The 24,411-nt window shown below is 38.4% G+C and overlaps 2 protein-coding genes across 2 annotated transcripts; one reads left to right on the top strand and one right to left on the bottom strand.

The window, feature by feature from the left end:
- Positions 1–1,104: 1,104 nt before the first annotated feature.
- Positions 1,105–9,411, top strand: LOC145909391 (uncharacterized). Its single transcript, XM_082996780.1, has 8 exons — positions 1,105–1,213; positions 2,673–2,838; positions 3,370–3,478; positions 3,592–3,874; positions 4,823–4,977; positions 6,073–6,247; positions 7,058–7,255; positions 9,221–9,411. The coding sequence occupies exons 1-8, from the start codon at positions 1,105–1,107 to the stop codon at positions 9,409–9,411; spliced, it is 1,386 nt and encodes a 461-aa protein (XP_082852906.1).
- Positions 9,412–9,429: 18 nt separating this feature from the next.
- LOC145907904 (macrophage mannose receptor 1-like) lies at positions 9,430–23,030 on the bottom strand. The gene is made up of 31 exons (XM_082995009.1): positions 22,816–23,030; positions 22,220–22,393; positions 20,602–20,766; positions 20,422–20,535; positions 19,980–20,093; positions 19,698–19,865; positions 19,462–19,569; positions 19,016–19,207; positions 18,828–18,941; positions 18,581–18,763; positions 18,377–18,412; positions 18,054–18,189; positions 17,789–17,994; positions 17,505–17,671; positions 17,058–17,293; positions 16,601–16,762; positions 16,272–16,376; positions 15,872–16,006; positions 15,726–15,811; positions 15,381–15,474; positions 14,775–14,918; positions 14,631–14,721; positions 13,918–14,082; positions 13,416–13,580; positions 12,966–13,162; positions 12,259–12,459; positions 11,838–12,057; positions 11,186–11,376; positions 10,805–10,922; positions 10,385–10,520; positions 9,430–9,943 (listed from the first exon to the last, which is right to left on the bottom strand). The coding sequence occupies exons 1-31, from the start codon at positions 23,009–23,011 to the stop codon at positions 9,696–9,698; spliced, it is 4,767 nt and encodes a 1,588-aa protein (XP_082851135.1). The 5' UTR covers positions 23,012–23,030; the 3' UTR covers positions 9,430–9,695.
- Positions 23,031–24,411: the final 1,381 nt, after the last annotated feature.

Below are 24,411 nucleotides of genomic sequence, written 5' to 3'. Positions count from 1 at the left end.
CTTTGATTTTTTAGAACGCATATTCGTATTTATTCAGCTTTTTACTCTAATCTTTCAAGCCACGAACTAAATGGATTTTACCTGGAACTACCACGGTCGTTGGGAGCAATTGCGAGGAGCTTAAGGGGGATCATACGTATTAATAGCATTACACGGGAAATTGAAGGCCCGAAACCGGCCAAGTGCCTTAAATATTAATGCGCCAGCTTTTTTCGGCGTTTGAAACTTGTGCAAATGCACGGGGCGTTTATTTCAACCGCGTGCTTAACGAAGAGTTTGTTATCGGCTGTTAAAGGGGAAACGGCGATCGTACATTGAACGTTAGACTGCACACAACTTTAAAAAAAAAGAATAACTTGGACTTACTTAATAGCTGTAGAGGGATCTGGGACTTGGTTAGGCAATGTTTATTTGTCTGCGACAGCAAATTACTTTATTTTGTGTATATGGTGAAGCAACAAGCCTTTATGTCAGCAGGAATATCTTGACAACGATTTGTGGAGTTTGGTGAGTGATAGTGGAAGAACCCTTGAAACTAATAAAAAACGAAATTTTTTATCACGTTTTTGGATCACTAACAAAAGTAAACGAATATTGCCGTACAATTATAGTTGAGACCAATCGCAAAAGATGGAAAAGAAACAAAAAAAAACTTGTCACAGTTGTTTACCTTGCACTAAATATATTACTGAATTCAATGCATGATGTTTTTATTGAAGTAGAAGTAATTTTCTGCATGCCGTGCTCAAAAGAAATGTGTGTATTCTCAGAGGACCCATGCGTTTCTCTTTCACCAAACTAAAGCTAAGGCATAGTTGTTTAATCGAAGCAAGACGAAAATGTAGCATGAGTCAAACAAAATCACATGATTGGGAGAATCGAAATAGCTTGTTTCTTTGGTGCACATTTGTTATCAGCAGTTTGTCTGCAGTTTCATTGCTACATTGGGAGGGTAAGAAGTTGGCCAGTAACAGAATTAGATAATCTTTTTTACTACCGAAGTTCATTACTTTTAACAAAAAAGCTTTCGCTCAACTCTGCAGTTATTCATAGTTCAGAAAAAAACACAGATTCTGAGTATGTTTTAAAGCATCTGCTGTAACCATGGAAACTACGGTCCCGGGTCTGTCTGCGTACTCGTGTATCAAATACCAGGATTCACCATACTGGATATACATTGTGAAAGCCGTCGTGGCCCTGGTCATAATCACAGGTAAGGTTACTATGATTTCCTGATTGTGTATCGTGTAACTTGTCCCGAGATATTTTTGTCGTTTGTGAAATTACCTTTCTCCCCCTGTGTTCGCAAGTAAACAGTGTGTGTTTGATGATATTGATTTTGGCGAGCCGATATATCTGCAAAGTGCAATGAAACTGTGTGACCCCATCACAAAAGTAAAAACAATCAACCAAGGCAGTGCCGCGTAAACATGCAAACTTGAAACGTTTTAATTGTAGCGAGTGCCACCTATATGCCATAGGTTGGTTTTGGGTGAGACACCTTTCAAGGAACCTATACAGTTTGGTCGAACTTAATGTAAACAATACACGTGCATCAAAGCGGGCGGTTGATCAATTTTCGTTGTATTAACGAGAAAGAGGATGCCTCGTTATGAAACTTGATAGATTAGGGGAAGTGACGGGGTAGGACGGCAAAACAATCCGACGTTTTCATGGCCTAAAGGTGAAAGTGAAAAGTGCTATTGTTTTTTATTTAAACGATAGGAGTTTTGTGAAAAACAAAACATTCCTTCGTTGATGGGATCCAGCACTTAAACGTCTCTTTATCAGGCCTGTGTTGAAGTATTGATTTTACAAATCCAATGCAAGCACGTTGCTTTTACAGTATCTCAATCTTGCCTTTTACCAATGGTCATCAAACTGTATGCGTCGCCACACATTTATAGGTTAAATAATAAATAAAAATAGTTCGGGAGTTGTCTTATATTGTATTAGAACTTTGGCAACCAATATTTGCCAATATTTATATAATGCGACTGTATGGTGCCATCCAGCAATTTGCGTAAGGGCGTCGCACTCGAAGTAATTTGAGAATGAGTATACCTGCGCATTATCAGGTGATGTGAATTCCAGCCAGGTGCCGCCATTTGTTGACTCTGCGATTATGCAACACTAAAACGATTTAACACGGCAAGTGGGTTGAGGGAGTCCGCATGCTTGTTTAGGGATCGTTTGCATTTCAATCGATATCCGTTTCACGCAACACGAGCTGCAACACAGCTGTTAATGACGTCATAAAATTAATTCGTAATTAGAAACATGTTTTGATTGTTAGCTGTGCTGTTAGCAGCTTCACGTAAATTTGCGATCCCAGATTAGCTGGCGCAAAAATCCCTCGTATTGTTTTTTATAGACACTGACGATTCTTTTCAAAGCGAAATATGTTTGTCTTGAATAACAAGCTGTCTGATTTTAACCTACAAATAAACGTTTCCGTCATTGCGGTATACATTATACATTTATATACATGATAAGTGGAAATTGTCAAACCTAGTGCAAGTGGATGGGAAATGAATCCCAGAATAGCATCTGTGATTTTATCGGTGGCCATAAATGGCCACTTTATTTCTCAAATCTTCACGCATGCCTTATTTCATTACTGTGAATATATTGGATCTGTTTGAAAAATTTGAGTCCAACATATGCTACAGAAAATGTGGTCGTCATGACAGCGCTGCTTCAAAATTGGGCAAGCATCGCTCGGCAACACAACCTTTACAGATATCTGCTATCTCTGGTGGCGGCCGACCTTCTATACGGATTTATCCTTTTTCTTCATGGCATCATTTGGCTTCTAGATATGGTTGTGGACGGAGGGTAAGAATTTGAAAAGCCTCACTTTTATTGCATATACAGGACCAATACAAACATAAGCATCAAAGTCCTTGATTTGGAACCACAACATAGCAAATTATGTGTATCTTGAGTTTTCGAACGTTGCACAATAAGTGTTACAAATTCAACATCTGATTACATTATACATTAGGAATAATTACAGTCAGTTCTTTATTACTCACATGTGGTGAGTTTACCTCGGCATCACGTGACAATTTGTGGCGTCGGTCGACGACGACTGAATTCAATTGGCGAATGTAATTGGGAAGGCCAAGGGTTAATTAGATACTAATTTCTAAAACCCAATTACTGTGGAGCCTTTATACAGGAATCAGATGAAAACCGGTAAATTTCTTGATAAAGGCACTAATGAATTCGGATACGTTTGCATGAGAACGATAAAGCAATTTGCATTGGAATGTTGGTTAGTTCTAACATGTCCGCTGTAAACGGATTTTGCGCCGAGTAAAATTTTTCCAAGATCTTCATTATATTACATGTACATTTTTGTAGGCTCGGTTTCTCTGGTGAGAATTTCCAGGAAACGATGAGGAATCTTATAACTGGTGTCTTGCACGGAAGTATTTTTGTATCCTTGGCAAGTGCAACTTTACTTAATTTGGTGAGACCAAAATCGTTTGTCATTATGTAGTTGACATTAGCCTACACCATCAGCACATGGTATAGGAAGAGCTTCACATATTCCTGTAACAGTTACGTCAAATTTACGCGCAGGTGATTCGCGTAACTTCGACGCAGGCGCTGGCTCGGGCAGCCGCCATTCAACGCAAGTCGCATTTTTGCCTTGCCGAGGACTCGAGTTTGCGCAGTCCCAAAGTCACGTGGTTATTGATCGGTTTTATTTGGGCTCTCACCTTGGGATTTATCCTGGCTCCGATTAAACACCACTGTCACACGAACCTGGTGCAATGTGTGGCATACAAGGAGGCTGATTTGATAAACGGATCAGGATTTCTGGTCCTCGAAGAACCGGATTTAAGCATCTTGAACCCATTAAGTAAGTATATGACTAGGATATTATTAGTATATGAGCATTGGATTAGACATGTGTGTGTCAACATGCGACAGTTACTTTAGGCAAAAATGGATCTTTTTGAACAAAACTGTAAATTTCTTTCCGGGTTTCTATTGTCATACAACAACTTTCGTCGTGAAACTTGGAAAGACATTGACAGTTTTGCCTTGCCAGAAGAACATTTGTGTATTGTAGTACCAATATTCCACAAATAATACACGTGTATACTAAATATTTCAGTGCCTGTTGTTGGGCGTAATCAAAACAAAGCATTTCCAGCAGTGATTATACACGCGGAAGCACGTGTATTATTTTTTCATCATGTAGAACTGTTTTACCATTGTTTATTCATGCATGGTTTTGGCCGACATGCATTATTAAACCTGACATAACATAGCTTGGGTGCTCTATTGAAAAGATAGCACACTTAAAGTACCAAATACTTGCCTCCAATTTACAAATTCACAGATAGGGTTATCAGGCGGTGAAAATACAAATGTACCTTACGTACATAATGAACCGCTGCATACCGAACGTGCCAGCTGAGTTGGCAAGGCGAGGTTAACCCCGGGGCAAATGAGGTTACTACAGTTTAAACGTTCTAATCGGCTGGCAAAGAAATCGGCTTAATTATATTCAATGCTTTTATCGAAACGGAGGAGGTGAAATAAAACAATACAACGTCAAAATAAAAGTGATTAGAAACCTAAGTATGAGTGAGGTTGGTATGCGCATAATTACAAATTTTATCCAGTGATTTTACCTTGTAAGTACGTATGGCACTCCGCAAGTCACAAACACACGAACGTGCTGCAATAACGCATAAATAAAGCATGAACACCATATGCCATTTTTTTGCTTTCTAGTTGACAACATCAATTTACGTAGCTTTCATCGTCGTTTAGCTTGTGTAACAAACTTGTTTGACAGGCGACCCCTCGGCCTACGACTGCTCTGTGTTGAAAGCGCCAACGAGGAGGGTATACTTGATGGTATTGAGCGTCTGTAACACTTTCCTGTGCTGTCTCATGCTGCTGTGCAACGTGGTTACTACCTGTACAAAGACATCGGTACAGAGGGTAGGTGTAAAACATTTGCGACAGTTGAGGAACAGAAGCATGCTAAGAAATTAATTCCCCAGCATGGGAGCAAATTAACACATATAAACCTCCCTACATGGTCATAGTGTACTTGAGGAAATGATACAATCCAACTCTTTGCTTTTTTTGCTCTGTATTCCCCGTACACTTATGAGCTTTGTGAAGGTTTATTGAATAACGAGTCGTGTCTTTGGGCATGTGGGCGTTTAAATAACCATAATGCAACATTCCAGTTGATGTTACGTCTAAATTCAAGTTTAACCACCACCCTTGGGAATTGTCGTTGTCATTTTCATCCCGGGCTCGTTTCTGTGGGAAAAACCGCCACGCATTACGAGAATGTAGGATATTGACCCCCCGCCTTTGTAATGAACAATAATATAGACACAAAAGAGCGATAATATTAAGTCGTCACAGACCCACAAAGTCTGTTACTACGAGTCGAGGGACTTCGATCCACATCGGCATGACAATAATAAGAATGTGATGACAGACTCGCAATAAATCTATTTGAATCATGATTACGCCTCACGTTGTATATCTGCCGTGACGTCAGCAGGTGTCGCATCTCGTTTGCTTCAACAAAAGAGAAATCTGTCACTTCCAATTATGTTGATTGCCCTAACACCGTCTCGCAAATCAAAGACGGGTGTTAAAAAATACAAACTATTTGCGTATTGGCCAGTTTCATTTTCGTGTCAAAACACAATTACTGATGATTGATCCAGCTCTAGTTTATTGCATGAATTATTCATTCCCGATGTGTTCAAGTTGAAAGGAGAAATTCGTCTGACCTGGGATCAATTCCATGTAATTAGTTTTTCAATCGAAGCAAAGAGAGACAGTTGTTGTGGAAAAAACAACTTAAAATAGAAACTTCCATTGGGTTGAAATAGGAAATGATTGCCAAAATCCACAATAAGTAGATTTTGCCTAGGTTAGCCCTAGTAATCACTTTTAACAAGACATGAGAATGCAATGATCCTGAGACGATGACCAAATATAATTGCCAGTGGAGGATATATACGTTTTATAAACATTCTAGTACATGAATTAATGCGATAATATTTATATTTACAGGTTAAAATAGGGAGCGAAGCCGATGAGGAAGCTGAAGAACCTCGATATGAACTTAGGTTACGTCACTCTTTCGGAATTACGCGCAATGCCTCGTCCTTCTTTGCTTGTGTTATAACACTCAGCATGACAATATCCACAGTCCCCTATATAGTCTTCACCTTTATTACAGAAGGCGGTAAGTTAGCGTTTTGGCTGATACATCTCTGAACAACTTTTAGCATTTTCGCAGTTTCACTTGAATTCCTACGTTTTTAACTAACACAATGTCGGCTTTGGTTTTTCTGGTGTTTGTAACTGCTTCTGTACCTAAACTTCACAGTCCCCTTAAAGGAATACACAATATTGTCAGCTACACAATGGTTTATATAATTTCAACGTTTCAAACCAAAGTGTTGCTTTAAATAAAACATCTCCCCTTTCAAGCAAAGGCCAGGGATTCATTTTAATCATTCAACCCCCTCGCCATGTTCTTAAATATGTGATGTTTGCGGCGAAGGGCTTGCACATTTTTCCCATTAGAATTTAGATGCATTGAGACTTATTTGGGGTTTACCTTGACATTAAACGCAAATCGATGTGGGAAGGATGACTAATAACAGGTTTTATCGTCTGCGATTTAAATTCCTTTATAATCGCGACCAAGCTTCTACATTGCTTTCAAGCAACTTTGGCAGAAATGGCTGAGATAATGGGCGCGTTAATGAAACAAAAATCGATTTGCAAGCCGATAACGCTGACAGGTTTACACACTGCCCGAAGTCAAAAACAGGAAAAGCCTTTTTACCTCCTTGATGTCGTACTTGTTGAGCAAATCTTGCTAACATGACACTGAATCGAGTTAATTTCTTTTCGGTAACGCAATTTGAGTTATTAAACAGTTTTAATTTGCGTAAAAAACGTTCAAACAATCTAAGTGTCTCGCAACACAAACTATGACAAGGAAACTTGTATCCATAAAACTATTTCTGTCGCGTGTTTGATGCAGGATCGCACTACGATCGTATATACTACGGGGAATCTCTATCGGGCATGGTGGTGGAAGTTGTGGAAATGACAACGTGCATTTCAAGCATTGTGAACCCAATCGTTTACACTTTCATGCTAAGTCGACTCCGCAGCGACGTCTCGCGGATTCTTGAAAGGAAGTCGTTACGACAAACGTTCAACAACCACACCGGCATACGTAAGAAGCAATACATGTTGCAATCTGATTTTGTGTGATAACGGGTTTTTGGTGGTCTCGCATTTAATCGTTGTAAGTTCTGGGTACGTAATTTGGGAACTGTATTACACTTTTTTGCTTTGGCGAGCAAAGTTCGAGGCATCAACCGATATCGTAGAAAGCGAAATACACCAACTTCTTTTTTGTTGAGTATAAAATGATAATTAAACCAACCAATTGCCAGCACACCTCAATGAAAAAAGAAAACCCTTTTTGGACTTTCGGCTAAATTTTTTTTGTACAGATATAAATTCCATAGGCTACATACAGTGATCCTAAACCAAGCATGATTTTGCATTTCCTGCAGGTACACTTACATTGAGGACATTTTCCGGCGTATTTTCGCATCAACGCCATCCGCTACGAAGTTCGACAAGGGAAGCGACAAAACGGAAGGATGGAACGCAAACAAACACCCCGGCAGATTCCGACAAACTAAAACCAGATACACCGAATGGAAACGTGGCGCCTGCTTAGTCTGAAAAGAGCCGAAAAGAACATTCTGGTTTTAACGTATACACCTATCAGTGTCAAACCTTTTTAGATTTTATTGTTTTGTTTAGTTGCTGTTTTGCAAATAAAAAGACTATACGACCAAAAAGCGTTCTTTCAACAACGGACTGCTAGAAACCTGCAATGCAAGAAGGTTACTTTCGTTTGGGCGAAAGATAGGTTCCGACTGTATTAAAAAAACTTATTTTGGCTGAAGATAAACAAAGGTTGAAGTAAAATAAACTGTAGGTATGGGTCGAATGGTGATGGCAATAATGCAACCAGTGTCTCAGGGAGGCTGTCCTCATTCTATTCTCATTGACAACACTGCTTCGTTTGCGTTGTGTGTGTGTCATAACACAGCAGCTACATATTTTCCTCCAAAAACATACGACACACAGAGGTGATTCGGCGCCGCCAAACGGCGGGTTTAAACCTATGGTGCGTTGCAGACAATTTTAGTCGTTGTACTGTTTACATATATGAAATACTAAGTGCGATTGGGCTGAGCAGGTTGTCATTAAATTTAATTTCAATATGTTTTGCAAAACTAGTTTTGAAAGTCGGAGTTGCATATGGTGCGACAGGTGCGTAAACACTTGAAAAAGAACAATTTCGTTCTTTTGACATTTTGCATGAATGTACGTAGCATACGCACCATCAATCAGACATTATTGTCCTTCAAGGAAGGTACTCTTGGCGGAAATGTGTGAGCTTTAGGTACAATTTCAATTAGTTTTTGTGCTTGATTTCCAGTAACCACGTTGCAAAACACAGGTTACGTCCTATTTACCAGGGCAACCGCTTTGCTTGCGTAAAATCGTAGGCTGATAAATCAAGAGCTCGTAACCCAAGGTTTGCAAAACAACATCGAATTCCTGTAAATGTTTAAATTATCTGGGCGAAATGTTCTTATTAATACCGCAATTAATGAATTACCTTCGCGGCGCATGTAGCATTTTGTGCTGTAGTAGCAAATTTTGTTAAGATTCTTAGTTGTATATAGGCTACGCTTTGTTGTGAATAAAACTGGTTTCACATGCATGGCAAAGGCGAACGGTGGAACTTATTTTACGGCCAGCAAAAAGTTCTGACATCATAAATACGCTTATATGTTAAAATTAACAAAGCGAATAGCTTAGCCGGTGGATGTTTAATCACATTAGCTGAATATTGGAGTGTAATTATTTTTCGGTCTCAAACCAGAGTGTTTTTATTTTACAACATCCCTAACAATTACACGTTCCCAAACCGCTGGCCGTAGTTGCAAGATTTAGTTTCTGCAGTCGTGGTTTTTTTAACGGCGCCCCACACCACAACCCTGTTTTGTTTTCCCTTCTTCGATGTAAATTCATCACCAGAGGGTAATTAGCCTAACACGAGCAAGAAATAACTTTTGTACAAACGTAAATAAAATGTTATCGTGTTGAACAGACGTGTGTATAAGAAAAAGTTCTGATGATGTTCAAAAACCCATAGACCAGGACTTGCATCTAAATGTCTATAACTGCTCATCAATCGTCCACCAAGTTCGACATTACTACCAGAAAACCGGCATCCCTTCACGTTACGCAAGGGCGGTGGTACCTCCCCGGGCGGCTTGCAACAAGCCTACCACCTCGTAAACGCAAAACACGTTTTGTTCATGAGTCTTTATTGCACTGGTGCACTGCTTGCTAACGCCCAGACACAATTGTACGAAACAGGAAAAGGTTACGGTTTAAAATATTGTGTTTGCTCGTCGAAGTTGATGTGATAGTTTCACGTTGCCGGCAAGGGGCAAATATCATCAACCGCCTCCACATATGACAGTATATTTATTCCCTACTCGGAAAAGAAGTGAAATTGGGGGATGAAAAAATAGTCCATGACAAGCATTTAAAAACCACCAAACATCACGCTTTCGTCATCAGTGGTAGGCGTCGGCTGGTTCCTCGTCGCCGGCTACGAGGCCTTTACGGTCGTCGTCCGAGCCGGAGAAAGGACGCATACCTGATACAGACGACGAGAAAAAATCGCGAAAGGATACGGAAGGCAGATGGAGCGAATAACTGGTCTTCGTGTTGCGTGTTCGGTGGAGGTAAAGTGCGAGGATAAGAACGATGAGGACGAGACAAACTGCTGCAAGACCGACGCCGAGACCAACTGCGCTCTTTCCTGTATTGAAATAGTGCTGGTAAATGTGTTTGGTTTTTTTTATACAAATGTGGTTTTGTAAAGAGGTGCTTAAAAACGATATCCTCTGTATTCTGAGTATAAAGAGACTGGCCCATATTGTTATTAACACTGTTTGTCGACTCAGTTTGAGTCAAACTGATGATGACATAAGTTTTTGTCGAAACGTCTTATTTTAACATGACAGTGTTAATAACAATATGGCCAGTCTCTTTATACTCAGAATTATGAGAAAACCCGTGAGTTGTGTTCCTCTGTATTCTATTTGTTGTTTTTTCTTCTGTGGGGGTTTATGCGCAATAGAAGGTGCGCCAGATCACAATCTTTCATGATTGGAAGCAAAGAGCAAATTACAGAAAAAAAATAAGGTCTCTTCGAAAAAAAACCTGGTGTTAAAAAAAAATACAAAAACATGTGTATTACCTTTACCTTTTCTTTGCGGTTGCACTGTAGGTTTGGTATCAATAATTCGTGGCATCTTGCAAACAGTAATCCCAAACTTGCTACAAATGTTGTCATTCCAAGTTGCGTCGGCCACCGTCAATTCGACACAAAGTTCCTACATTGGAAAGAATGCAAATATCTTAACATTGCTATGCATCTAGTCAGTTTCGTATAGCAATGCATTTACAGGAATTGCACAAAAGCATTGTTTTTAAATTCCTGTACTAAGTTAAATTGTTTGTGGAATAAAGTGACATCCAGAAACCAGTCAAAGTCGACTATCATTAGTGTGATTTATTATTTTGAAATAGAAAAATATCAATGGAATCATTAGTTTCTGTCTCCTATTTGATAAGACAGCAACTGATATTAAATACTGTATAATTATTATAATATAACCTTTCTATAGCCGTTTCCCTTGGAAGGTTGTCCTGGCGCCCAGTTTTGGAAATTTAAGCTGCTTCCATCTCTCCAACTGAACACGTCATCTCCGGGCGTACGATAAAGCCCGATCCAACTATAAACACGATAAAATTAACGATATTGGCGATACTATTGTGGGTGATCTTGTCCGCCAAAGACTTTTACTTGTGGTGAATGTAATCACTGTCATTCGTTGGGCACCAAACTAGGTGCAACCATCCGAAGAATACAAATGGGCACATCACTAACATATTGTTACAACGGCACATTAAAAAACGTTGACCTTTTTTCGGATAGTTATACGGTTGGCCTTATGCTTCATTTGAGAACCTCTGCGTTAAACTGGCTTAAACTTACACATTAAGTCTAAGCAAGCCCCAAGACGGGTAGCCCGATTTTCTCATCACAAAATCAGCTTCTTCCTGGGAGTGAATGCTCACAAGCTGGGCGTCCATTTTCCTGCAGTAAAAATCCGCTTTGTACCACGAAGCCATCTCAGACTTCGGTTTGAAGAGGTAACAATTCTCTTTCCATGGAACCCATTTGCTCTAAGGAGCAATAAACGTCACTTGCGTCGTTTGGTTGGAGGTTAAAAATTGAAACAGTGTATTAAATAATAGAACAAACCACTTCCATACAATACATCATCGACAACCACTTTTCCATATATCATAGCAGAGTTATATAAGAGAAAAACTAACTTTCTGTTGTTTCTAATATATATATTTCGCCTACAACTCGGCATCGTTAGTATCACTAAAAAACAACGCGGTTTATATATAAGAAACAACAGAAAAGACAAATGACTTAGGTTTTCTTTTATATAACTTGTTAAAAAAAAATCAGATGCAAAGTCTTAATGGCCCATAAGACTGTCGGAAGATTCTTATACATATTTTGAGAGTTCTATCATAGCAGAAATTTGAAATTTTTTTAAGTGTGTCTGAATTGTCTTGAATATAAGATCCAGTATCCGCATCACTGACATATATTGTTTAAAAATGCTTACACTGGGGCATCTTCCATAATACTTCGTGGTATTCACTGGAATTTTCTTGTTCGTCTGTTGGCATAGAGCGGGGTAGGACGCATTACAAGCCATGTCATACCAGAAACCTCCTCGTCGCAATTCTCTTTTAACAGATTGACCGCTCATCAACACGCAACCGGAGTTGGTGCCGTTGTTGTCGTTCGGCTGCCCTGGACCCCATCTTGTGTACAGAACAGGCCTACCGAAATTTGTACATTGCAGTTTTCGCATTAGTTTTGGGCAATAAATACAAACGAGACTCGGGTATTTCTCACAATAAAATAAAAGTCCAAATTACATACAGCTATAATTTTAAATCGGCTGGAAAACGGATTCATAAGCCTATTCAGATGCATGATTTATTATGATTTATTGAAAACAAAACGTGTTTTTAACATACCATCCCCGCGTCCATTGGTAAGTGGTCACATCTTGGCTGCCTTTGACACCATGCAACCCAATCCAACCTTTTGTTCCAACTTGCATTGATTGATCAGGATCTTCAGTAGAGTTTACAAGCATACTGTAAGCCCACGCCTGTGTAAAATCATCTGTGATTGTGGCGAGCTGTGCGTTGTTCTTCTGGCACCAACTTTTTGCTCTGCAAAAACGTTACGTTTATTCTTACGTTGGAATAGCGCGTTTTTCACGACGCCAGGGTTTAAATACAAGCTATTCTGAACATGAATCCAGATATTGTTTTAAGTTTGGTAGTCGTTTTAGAAAAGCTGTTGAACAAGCTTATACAATAGCTTATCTAAACACATAACCATGCATACTCTACCTACTGATAAAACAGGGTCGCCCTAACTGCAAAGAACCTTACTTAGCGATCTTAGCTATCGTATTTAGATGAGTGCTTCTCAATTTATGTACCTGCCCTCAAAAATACACTCCTTTTACAAAAATTAGTTTTTTTATGGTTTCAATTGCATACTATTGTCTTCATAAGCATTCTTGTTTATCATTATCTTTTGTTCATTTTACTTTGGTTTAGATTTTAAAAATTCACTTTTTTCTGAAATGTGGTTTTTAACTTCGACTTTGCATATATATGTCGTTTCCCGACATCTTGATCTTATTTCAAATAATTCGATACCAACGTACTCTTGGTATTTCATAGAGGCATCGGATAAAACCCAACATTCGTTGTTCCACAATTTCCACCCTTTCGGACAGTTGCCAGATTGCACAGGTTTTGTTGCTGGAATTTTCACGAAACGATCGCACATGTTACAAGACTTCATGCACCGTTTCTTATTTCGCCGTTTCAGCACCGAACACGAATTTGTCTTTTTCAGATCCTGCAAACAAGACTTACGTTTTTGCCTTGTATAGTTAACAAAGTACTTTGATTGAAAAATATCCATAAGGCAGTGTTACTTACAAGCACCGTTTTAAGGTTACGTGGCTGGTTGTTAAATGCGTTAAAACACCCAAAACAAATTAAAATTACTGCCAGAAAATCAGCAGGAAGTTTCAAATGGGCCAAATAGAGCAGTGTATTTTAGTGGCAAAACATCATTATTTCTTTTAATGAGATAACAACAGTGTTACCGTGCATAAACTCATATAGGTGGACGGTGGGTGATCCATACACAGTTTGTCAATGGACACAGATTTGTGCATTTCACAAATATACGACATGTTCATGTCACACGCGTAGTCCGCCCATTTCCCCACGTTCCACTTCACACCTGTCTGCATGGCAACGCAGTCATCCTTCAAGCAATGTTAAAAAAAAGAGTTAATAAGGTTAATAGGTTCATAATAATCCAAACGTTTTAAACAGTTTTTGTGAATGCTGGATCAAATCAAAATCAAATGCATTTTGCGCAAGCAACTACGCAGATGAACAATATACAACAGAAATAAAATGGCATACGCGAAACAATTGTTCGAAACATGGCTTTATTAGGATTATTACATTAGCTTCAGCTTTTTATACTGTGTTATGTAAAGAGCCTTTCTTTAGGGATTTAGAAGGAGAAAAAAACTAAAGTGGTCAAATAAGATAATAAATACTACATAAGGCGAAACACAGGTAAAAACTCCGTACCTTTGCGTTGAGATATCTTGAACGGAATGACGACCCGCTTGGTTCTCCACGTTTCCAGTTAGTGAACTTGTAAGGAGTTCCATCTCTCCACATGAACCTACCTTCGCCTGCACGGTCGTTCAAACCAATCCACATCGGCCCCATAGATGCATTCAACAGTTTACTCTGCAAAAAATGCTGTTCTTCTACTAAAGTGATGAGACAAATATATACTAATCTGAAATTCCTGTTGCTGCCAGGCATATTGCAATTAAAAATGTACTGATCTTCTGGCATAAACGTACTGTATTTGTCTGCCATGCGGCGAGACATCATCAGGTATATACTAATCTGTGTGCAGTTTGTGCTAGAGGTAGCAATGGCCTTTTCTAAATTGAAAACCTTTTTCTGTTGGTTTTTAGACACATGATTCTCAAATTAGCGAAATATATTTGTCTTGAGGAAGAATGCTGACTGATTTCCCCCCATAAAACTAAACGTTTCTAACTGCTTGTGAACAAGTTAAGTTACAGAAAGAAAATCTTCTACAGCAGAATCACCAGAAAACTCGAGGAATGGGAATAAAGCATTAACTTCCATAAATGAAAGCATACAATTTTTGGGCCACTTCAAAGCTAAACTGAGCAACTATAGAGGTCTTTCAAGAGTTACATCGGACAACAACAAATCAAAATGTCCACGGTTTACCGATAATAAAACAGACAAATCCTTACTGTTATGAAGGCTTGTTGTTGTGCATTAGATATAGACAATAAATTCCCACCCCTATCCATGCAGTCATCTCTAGCATCCGTCCAGTTTAACCTTAAAGACATTTTTTATATTGACATCCCACATGGGCATAATATTGGACCTACCTGTCATTTGCATTAGTTCCCATTATTTTGATACAGTAGCCCCTGTATTCCCACCAGTCAGTAGGACAAAATCCTTTAGGATTGTATATTTTGGGAGTAATTGTGGCAGATGTGTCTGTTAAATTGGACCTTTTACAAATGAAACTGCAAAATATCAATAAAAAAACATGAGCAACAGTGGCACCGTACAAGTTAAACCCATACATTATCTGGCCAAAAAAGCACATTAAATAGCCTGTACTTGCTATCCTCTGCAAACAAGTCAAATGTATGGATGTTCCATACAAAAGGTATACAGGAACTAATTTTAAGCAGACACAGATATATATACAGGAATTACTTAGCATAATAAACTTAAATCACTGAGCAGGCAAACCACACATATTACGTTGGTCAATTCAATCGTATTTTGCACAAAAGAACTTCAACATGCATGAACAATAAATATGCAAAATAAAAATGGCATGGGCACCAATAAAACTATATTTTTTTGGGGGGTTATTGAGTCAGGCCCCTATGTTAAAGGTGATCTCCTCATAGAAAATCATTGTCTGCTGTCGCATCACAGCTGAAATGTGTGTACTAAATAATAAAAATGTAAATTACCCGGTAACTAGGCCACAATTCCTGTCATTCCACCTTCCGTCTTGACTGTACACAGTAACGCAAGTCTCCTGTTTTTCCGCATAGTTTGGTTCATCTACAAAATAAGAACAGTGACGAAACACGTAACCTTGATTGTTGAAACAGTGACTTGACTAAAAAATCTTACGTTTAGAAACTTTAATTCAGATTTTAAACTTTTAACCTTCAGCATATTGCAAGTCACAGTAAATGAATATATATCAGCAGCCCTTGGGCCTTTTCATGGCATTTATTCTACTGACAACAAAAAAATAAATGGCCAAAGAGGAAAAGTAGGAACAACAGCAACATATGCAGTTGACATACTTTTTCCCCACATTTGGAAGTCCAGAGGTGAACCGTCAACCCATCTGAACTGCTGCTCCCTGTTATTTATATCCAGACCAATCCACCTATACAAGGACATAGTAAAATACATCAACTACCTTTGGTAAAACAAAAACACCACTAACCAACTAAGAACGCTCAGCCTTTGAATTTTCACATGTACATAGTTGAGTTCATCCAGGTTTCTGATGGAAGCCAAGTCAGCATGGTTTTGTTGGCAATACTTTCTGGCACCCTGGTAAGACTTTCTCAATCGATTGCTTGAAGAAAAAACACCACCAATTATGATATGCACAAGGAGAAGTAAAAATATTTAACCCAGAGTCAGAAATAGAAGTTATCAGTTGAAAAATAATATTAAAAACTCATAAAATTCTTGAAATGTGTATGGGAATCTCCTGACAGTCTTATAGGCAACAAAGACTTGGTATGTGAAATTTTTTAGTTATGTTAGAAGCTCACAAATTTATCAATCGATTTTGCATAAAATATAAAAGGCATGGGCATCAAAAAACATCAACTGACCTGAAATAATAGCAGGACCCATTATAATAAAACCAATCAGGACTTCCACATGTTACTGGAGGAGGTGAGGTTACATTTGAAGTATCGATAAGCTGTGATCCTGGACTAAAAATGACTTTATATTTTAGCAAATCAAATAGATTTTAATAACTTACAGAGGTCCAAATAGAACTTATAGATGTCTGGGTAAAAAAATATAAAAAAAGAATCACAAAGAGAAAGCATGTTTAAAAGTTAATAACAATAAGGTAAGATTGTGTTGTCATAGCAAAATTGATGAAAGTAAATTTGTTCCTAAAACAAGAGTGGAAGTAAACATAAACAATTACTCTATTTGGCAGATCCAGTTACGTAGATTGTTGCAGTTTGAATCAGTCCAGCCCTTCTTCCTTGGATGAAAATCAACACAATCTTCATTGCCAGCAATATTGTTTGGTTCACCATCGCCCCAAACCACAAAGTTCACAGGACTTCCATCAGTCCAAGTCCACCTTAAAACATCATGTGCCAACTTGATAGAAGGTGAATATGACAACTTTAAATTTAATCCCTCTTAGGTATTTCTATACTGACTCCATTATAAAATGAAAAAAAGTACTGCGGCTTTATGACAATCAACATTAAACATAACACTACAACCCATTTATCAGGTATTAAAGAGCCCTGGCAATAAAAATAAAATATTCCTATAGAATGCCAAACAAAAGTAATAAAATTGCTCTAATTAGTGTAAAAAGTAAATGAAAAATCTTAAAATGGACTAAAAACAACCAGCTTAAAACATACCGATTTTCATCATTAATGTCATTTAAACCAAGCCAGACAGGTGCTGGAACCCAACCAGGTAACACTTTCACAGTAAATATGCTTAAATCATCATCACTATGAATACTGATGAGATCTCCATTTCCTGGATTTCCTGGACCTGTTATTGTCTGACAGTGGTCCCTTGCTTCATGCCAAGTTTTTCGCAGTCTCCTGGAGAGTTGACTAAATGCTTTGTAGCATTTGCTGTTTATCATCTACACAAAATGTGTTTCAATTAAATCTTACAGCAAATGTATTTTACGCTGCAAACTTTATCCAATCACAACCTATAACATCACAATTTCTCACACTTGCAATGAAAATAAGGGAAACTACATGATTGTAAAATTGAAAATACACTTGCACACATTGTACAATTGCATCAAAGCTACATTTGTGTTCAAACAGTAGAGACTAGAGAGTTACCTTCCAGCCTTCCGGACATTCACCAGCAGCAGTGGTAGTTTCAATACTGGGTGGAGGGGTTACTCCCAACCTTGGAATAGTGCAAACTACATGACGCTCATCAACACAATTTGTTACTCTCCACAAGCCCGCGCGATGACCAGCAGCCATCGACACACACATTCTTACTGCAAAGATAACATTTGCTTATGAATGAGAAATAACAGTTTAGAAAACAATGATTGTGTAACCATGCACCACAATGAATTTGTCAAAAAGAGAGTTTATTGGAAAACAACACTTACTGTCTCCTGGGGTAACATACTGCCTGCTTGGCTGTCTTCTGTCCCAGTATGTGTATCTTACTTTACTTGATGAAAGGGGGTGAGACACATTTGTATCAAAAAAATGCCATTTGTTGCTGCTTGTTTTGATTGACAAAATGTTTAAATGAAAAGACACTGCATCATTGTATTTTGATACTCTACTTGCCAGAAAAGCTTGCTCAAACCTACAAAGCAAAAGCTTTCGGTGTTTGTATTTCAATAAAAAAATAGTTTTAAAGAATACCTGTCGTGTGGTACAATCATTTTACTTTGAGGCCCATATGTGTTTGTACAGTACTTGTAGCCATCTGCCCAGTTCATTACTGCATGATCAAAACGGTAGCAGTACATACCAAATCCAAACCAAGCATCTGGACAACCTGCACTAACCATATAACATTGCTTGCAAACATATTATTACCTCCGAACAAAATCCACAAAATTATAAATTTTCAATTTTGCGCAACTAATTTTTATACTTTTACAAAATAATCTGTAATTTTTCAAGATCACTGATGTTACAACGGTAAAAATTGAAAAGTTTCATTAGGAACGAAAACTACAAACCTGCCGATGATATCACTGGCTCAGACATGTTCATGTCTACAAAATAATGATTGCAAATAACTACCAGAAAAAATACAGGTTTTCTCTATTTTTTTTTTGCTTTGTAGTGTTTTACTTACGTTACATGTTTATTAAATGAAGTAGATACAGTACTATCATGATTATTGTTCTTTATCAAGTTTGCATCATTTAATAAGTATTTACTTGGGGTATACTTTCCATCCTTTCCTGTTTTACTTTTTGAGAAACATGTTCCTGTTAAGGTTTTTGGATCAGGTTTAACGGTCTCAGTTGGGTCTTTTGAACATAAATACTGCTTTTTAAGAGAACAAAAACTGTCATTCCATCGCCCTGTTGACAGATCCATGGCAACACAATCACTTGTTCCTTTACAAACAGAAAATTAATGCTCCCTACTAAAATTTCTTACACAGTACACAGTAATTACTACCTAAAACATCATCTGGTTGATCTTTAGCCCAGTATGTAAATGTGGGTGGCACTGTGTCATCCCAAACAAATCTCATTTCATGCTTTATGTCATTCATTCCTATCCAAACAGTGCCTGTAATGTAGTTTTTAAATTATAAAGTTAATTGCAAAATGTTGAAATAGAGTTCAAAGTTTTTTAATACAAACCAGAGTCTAATTTGAGCTCCCTCAACCAAACAAGGACTTCATTCAAATCATTGTTTGATGCTATCCTGGCTACATTTGCTCCCAAGTTTTTACACACTTGCTGTGCCTGTTGCCAAGTTGACTTAATAGTGCATCCGAGTTGAAAGCACCTGCCACCTATTTCCCTCCAACCAGGTGAGCAGTACTTTCGCACTGAATTAACACATTTACAAAATTTTATAAAGCTCATCACTACAGTATGAATGTTTTGAATGTTACTATAAAGACTTTGTGTCCACGCTTCTGGTTTTATTGCAGCTTGCAAATATTATGGCTTTTTTGTTGCACATATGCTTCTGGTTTTATAAAACATGTTTCGCTCTTTACTAAGCATCTTCAGTTCTTATTCAACTACAGTATGATGCATTGGCATACACTTGGAATTTATGTATGTGTTAAACTTGTACCTTGGCAAAGTGGGATATCACAATATTCCCATGAGTTTGATGTGCCGTTTACATAACACCATGGCATAACAGAATGGTCTCTATTTCTGCAGTTTGTTCCAGTCAAGCCTGAAATAAATACTGACGTTTTAATTGAGCCATTATTCTACATTCGGAACATTTTAACAGGACAGAGAGAAATTTAGCAAATAAAGTTATTAATGGGCCTACTTAGTTTTGTATTAAATCATACATACCAAAATTAAGGGGTTGGGAGGACCATTCCAAGCAGGGCAGTCCAGAAGCAGAATTGCTAATTGGTCCTTGATAGTCATACCCATCACCAACATAACAATCTTGGTTTATTATGGCTGTAGTATTAATGGGTTGTGGGGAAGTTGGAAAGTTCTCCTTGGCAGTTTCGTCTAATAGCAATCCAAAATTTTTGAAAAAAGACTTCGTAATAAAACAGTCACAAATTTATAGTAATTACAGTTTTCCGATAGAAGAGTTGCGGTTTCTAAATATTCAGTACTTACCCAACTTCTTGCAAATGAAACTGAGATGCCGTGAGCATGGCGTGTCTCCCCATAAACCGTTTCTAGTGATAATTGCACCACAATCCTCATTTCCACCATAGCTATTTGGCTGACCTGTAGTAGATAAACAATGAATAAGTCACACATACTAACGTACTTAATGCGCAAATACACCACATACTACACTGGCGGCAAAATACAAATAATTTAAATTTTAATTTAAAATAACGCGGATAACTATCCACGTGACTATTTAAAATGATCCAAACCACCACAGTCTGTCCATCTGCGTAATTTTGCTCCCACAATTGCGTGTGTACGAATAAACAGTCTTGAAATGGACATAAAATGTCAAATGTCGCTTCAAAGGACAAATGAGATTATGATGCTAATTTAAAAATATAAAAAAATACAATTAAGAATACTTTTTGTCAAACCAAACCTTCTCTCCAGTTGAGGTACGTGAGCGGTTGTCTGTCACTCCACTCCCAATTTCCTTCTATGCTCATATCACTCATTCCCAGCCACATGACAGTTGTGACAATGTGAACTCGGCCTAAACAGTGGAACAAATTTTGCTTAGACACGACCCTGTCATTCTACAACAAGATACGTTACACACCGGCAATCCAGGCCTGTTCTTGGGGACTAGTTATACTTAAAAGGTCTGCGTTTTGTTGACGGCATGCATCTCTTGCTTGAAGCCAGGTCAATGATGATTGAAAGTTGAATTGGTAGCAATACTTTCCAAACTGCCCATCGACCCAGAACTCACCGCATCCGGTAACTAGAAAGATAAAGTGAACCAACAAAAACCTAAATAGACTGACAATTAAGGTCACTTGCTTGCTTTTCCAATCAATCTTAACAATTAAAATAATTACTACGTTTCCATGGCCACTTTTCAGGCGTAGTACTCGGCCGAAAAACGGTAGTGACGTAGTAAAACGAGCCGCTTTACTGCGCCTGAACTGGCGATCGGTCGGGCGGTCTAGAAGGGGTTGCCTGACGGAGTTAAGGCGCAGTATACTCGGCCCAAAGGATTTGGGTTTGGTTGACGTTGTAACTGTGCAGTCGTGATGGTGATAAGAGTTAGTTCTACGAATGGCGTTAGTGTTGTTAACCTGCGTAGTAACAATTTATTGAAAATAATATCCTTGCAGGTGAGACAAAAATGTGATTAGTCACATTGCAAAAATGCGATGAACCTGATTGTGGTAGACGTACTATACATCAGGTTGCTGATGAAATTAGAAAGGTCACAGTTTCATTATTTATGACTAATTATTTGCAATCTAATTGTTTTTCGTCAATTATTGATTGTCATGTATCTACTGGCTTGAAAGTTCAGAAACCAAGTTGTATTTGAAGGCAGGAGCTATTAAATTAACATTCTAAGGATATGCTGTCCTTGTTAGCACATAAATTTTGATGCCTTGTTAGCAGATACAAGTGTTCTGTGTTGTAGACAATGCATTAGGTTGCTAATCCAGTTTAAAGCTCATGCAGACATACGAAGATGGTCAGTCACTGAAACTTCACATGAGGTTGGTCATGGTGCACAGTATCATATGTGTATGGACCTAACCATTGAAAGCAGATGGTTCTTGTGAATGCTCACCTATGAATCAATTTGTGTACTCTGTTTTGTTTCAATTCAGTAAATAAAATCACAGAAAGTTTTGTGTGGTTTATCAGGACTTGAAAAAGATTAAATGTATAGAAAATATGTTACTGTCTTATGCTGGGCACAGTCATAATGGAATCTGTAATGTGTACAACTGTTTTAAACTTCTTTTTTACAGAAAAAGTGGAAATAGGCTGGGTTGGTGGTGTTTGAAAGCATTTTTTTAATTTTTTTGGAATTCAATGTACTGAGGCACCGTCTTATGTCTAATAACCAGAAAGACAACATCCTTTGGCTGGATTTTCCACAACATGCACAAGTCTGAACGGATATGGAAACGCAAGCGGTTTTGCGCCTGTCGTTCGGGTCGAGTATAGGCCGTGGAAACGTAGTTTAGCGTTGTCTAGCTAAACGAACCCAGTAAAAGCGATCCAAAACAACAGAGAGTGTAAAAGCGGGCGCTTGACTCCATAGCATGTCAAGTTTTAACGGTGCCCCATACTATTGTACTAGCTGTAGGCTGTAGGGTTTTTATCTGCGCTGTAGTTTTTCGCGCAAATGATAACAAACTTAAGGGAATGATATTGATATGCTCTTTCTTGCACAACTATACCTGGTTTGGGGCATATTCCCCAAATGTAATCTTTTGCGTAGTTGGAAGTAGTGGCACACCACTGCAGGTTGTCGGATCTTCCGGCAGTCGTACATTTGCTGTAACTTACGCCCATGAACGTGAATGGAAAGAGACAAGGGTCGCCCCCGGCATTGCCTCCAATTGTGTAGATTACTGCAAAGCAGTAAAAGCAATAATTTGGTCATTATTTTGTTTAAGTGCTAAACCAGCAGCGACACACATATAGTTTCCCGACTTTACACACAATACATTAAAGTAGGCAAATTTTCGGCAAAGATAGGTATCTCTTAGTAGGCACAAGGTAACAAAGGCCGGCTTAACGATCAACTTAACACAGGACGAACAGGCCCTCACGTTTGCAAAATATCGCGAGATCTAATATATTTTGAAGTGGACAAAAAGGACAAACTTGACATAGGCTTATACATTAGAAATCTAAGCAGTACTAACCGGACCTTTTATTACCCATTCACTATGCTAAAAACTGTAGAAACGAAAAACATTATTTCAAAGGAACACAAAAATATCGGGGCAGATATTAAACAAAATATGGCGATTTTTTATTTAAAATTTACTTGTATTATTTTCCACATCTGGTGTTGTTCCCGTGGTCGGGTTTGAAAGCGCTGTTGTAGGCAGAGTACTTGTGGTTGTCATTGGCAACGTTGTAACAGCACTAGTTGTGTTTGTAGAGTTTTGAGCATTAATAGGGACGTTCACTAAGGCCGTTACAGCCCAAACGACAGTGAGCGATAACTCAACAAACCGCATTTCGACACTTGACTTCAGCAAGTCTAAAAATAGAAAACAACAAGAAGTAAAAAATTCCTCCAACAAAAAAACACACGCAAAGAAACTTTAATCGACTTTTAAAATTGCTTATTGTCGAAACGTACAGTTATTAATTTGCAAAACGTGGCAATTGCGCACACGCGCACTTGGCACGGGAAAAACTAAAGTGAAAACAGCAGAACGCTCATGCAAACGCGCGCCCTTCAAGCTACACGATCAAAGGATTTGTTAATTGGGAAACAATTGCCAGGACGATATTTCCTGGAGCAGGGTCGTTTGCATCGGGCGCCACCGTACCAAAGTCGCCAAACACAAGGCCCTTCTGACGCAGGTCCAATGGGGCGCCGGGACCGTGCGAAAAGCATATAACCACATCACGTACCAGTCACTGCCTCGCTATGAATGCTCAATACGCAGGGAGCCAGAACCGACTGCACCACAATGGATATTTTTGAATGGTTCGCCGTCTCGAAGTGGCCGCGGCGCATTCAGCTCAAGGTATGGAGAATTTCTCCGCCCAAGTATAAATTATTGTTAAGGAAATTCTGCGCGTTTCGTTAAGGTTACAAGGTCCATTTATTTTTTTTGACGTATCGTCTTTTCTATTTTGGACGAATCGCAAATATACCTATACAAACTTCTTAATTTACTTTCAATGAAAACTAAAGTAGCGTTTGACACAAATTAAACGAAATAAAGCAATCATATGAAACCCAGAAAATAGTACTTTACAAACTTGTTATATTGAGCACATGTTATACCTCGGCACACATGTGTTGGAATAAGCCAAACACAGGTAAACCGGTCAAATTCAATGCATTCATTTAACAACAAGGCCAAAAAAATTGTGGGACGTTCGTATGGCAGATTTACCATATATATCAAAAAATGTGCTAGTTTCTTAGAAATAATTGAGCACAATTCTATTTTCCTTGAAATTTCTCAAAAAAAAATATACAAACCAAAAGGAAATATAAAGCACAAAATAGCAACCCTGTTTACACACAAAGACAAAATAACTTCACTGATCTAGGCACGTTCTCCTGTTACTTTCAAACAATACTTGACACTTGAATATACCTCGTACTATGCGGACGGGGGTTACGAGCGATCGTAAAAGAACTGCAACCGGCGTGCACATGGAAATGCACGTCAAACCACTGCTTGTCAGATCACTCTCTGCGTAACTGAAGTCACTCTGCACGCTACAACTGCGCTTGAGTGGAAGGAACAGAAAGAAAGGAGGGAATGCGCGGGTCAGAAAATTACACGTTGCATGCTCGCCAAAAAAATAACTTGGAGCATCTGCGCGATTGTTCAAGGACCGGGGTATTGGCGAGCATATACTACTTCCGATCGTGGTCGTACAAGGCGTTACT

This window comes from Ascidia mentula, chromosome 7, assembly GCF_947561715.1.
Source record: "Ascidia mentula chromosome 7, kaAscMent1.1, whole genome shotgun sequence".
Classification (NCBI taxonomy): Eukaryota; Metazoa; Chordata; class Ascidiacea; order Phlebobranchia; family Ascidiidae; genus Ascidia; species Ascidia mentula.
Note: the sequence above shows the minus strand (reverse complement) of the source record. Positions and strands in the feature narration are given on the sequence as shown.

Coding starts and splice junctions, on each gene's coding strand:
- LOC145909391 (XM_082996780.1), top strand. CDS start 1,105: ATGGAAACTACGGTCCCGGGTCTGTCTGCGTACTCGTGTATCAAATAC. Junction 2,839..3,369: donor GATATGGTTGTGGACGGAGG/GTAAGAATTTGA, acceptor ACATTTTTGTAG/GCTCGGTTTCTCTGGTGAGA. Junction 7,256..9,220: donor CAACAACCACACCGGCATAC/GTAAGAAGCAAT, acceptor CGTGTTGAACAG/ACGTGTGTATAAGAAAAAGT.
- LOC145907904 (XM_082995009.1), bottom strand. CDS start 23,011: ATGCGGTTTGTTGAGTTATCGCTCACTGTCGTTTGGGCTGTAACGGCC. Junction 18,413..18,580: donor GGATGGAAAGTATACCCCAA/GTAAATACTTAT, acceptor ATTATTTTGTAG/ACATGAACATGTCTGAGCCA. Junction 14,722..14,774: donor GGAACTAATGCAAATGACAG/GTAGGTCCAATA, acceptor AATGTCTTTAAG/GTTAAACTGGACGGATGCTA.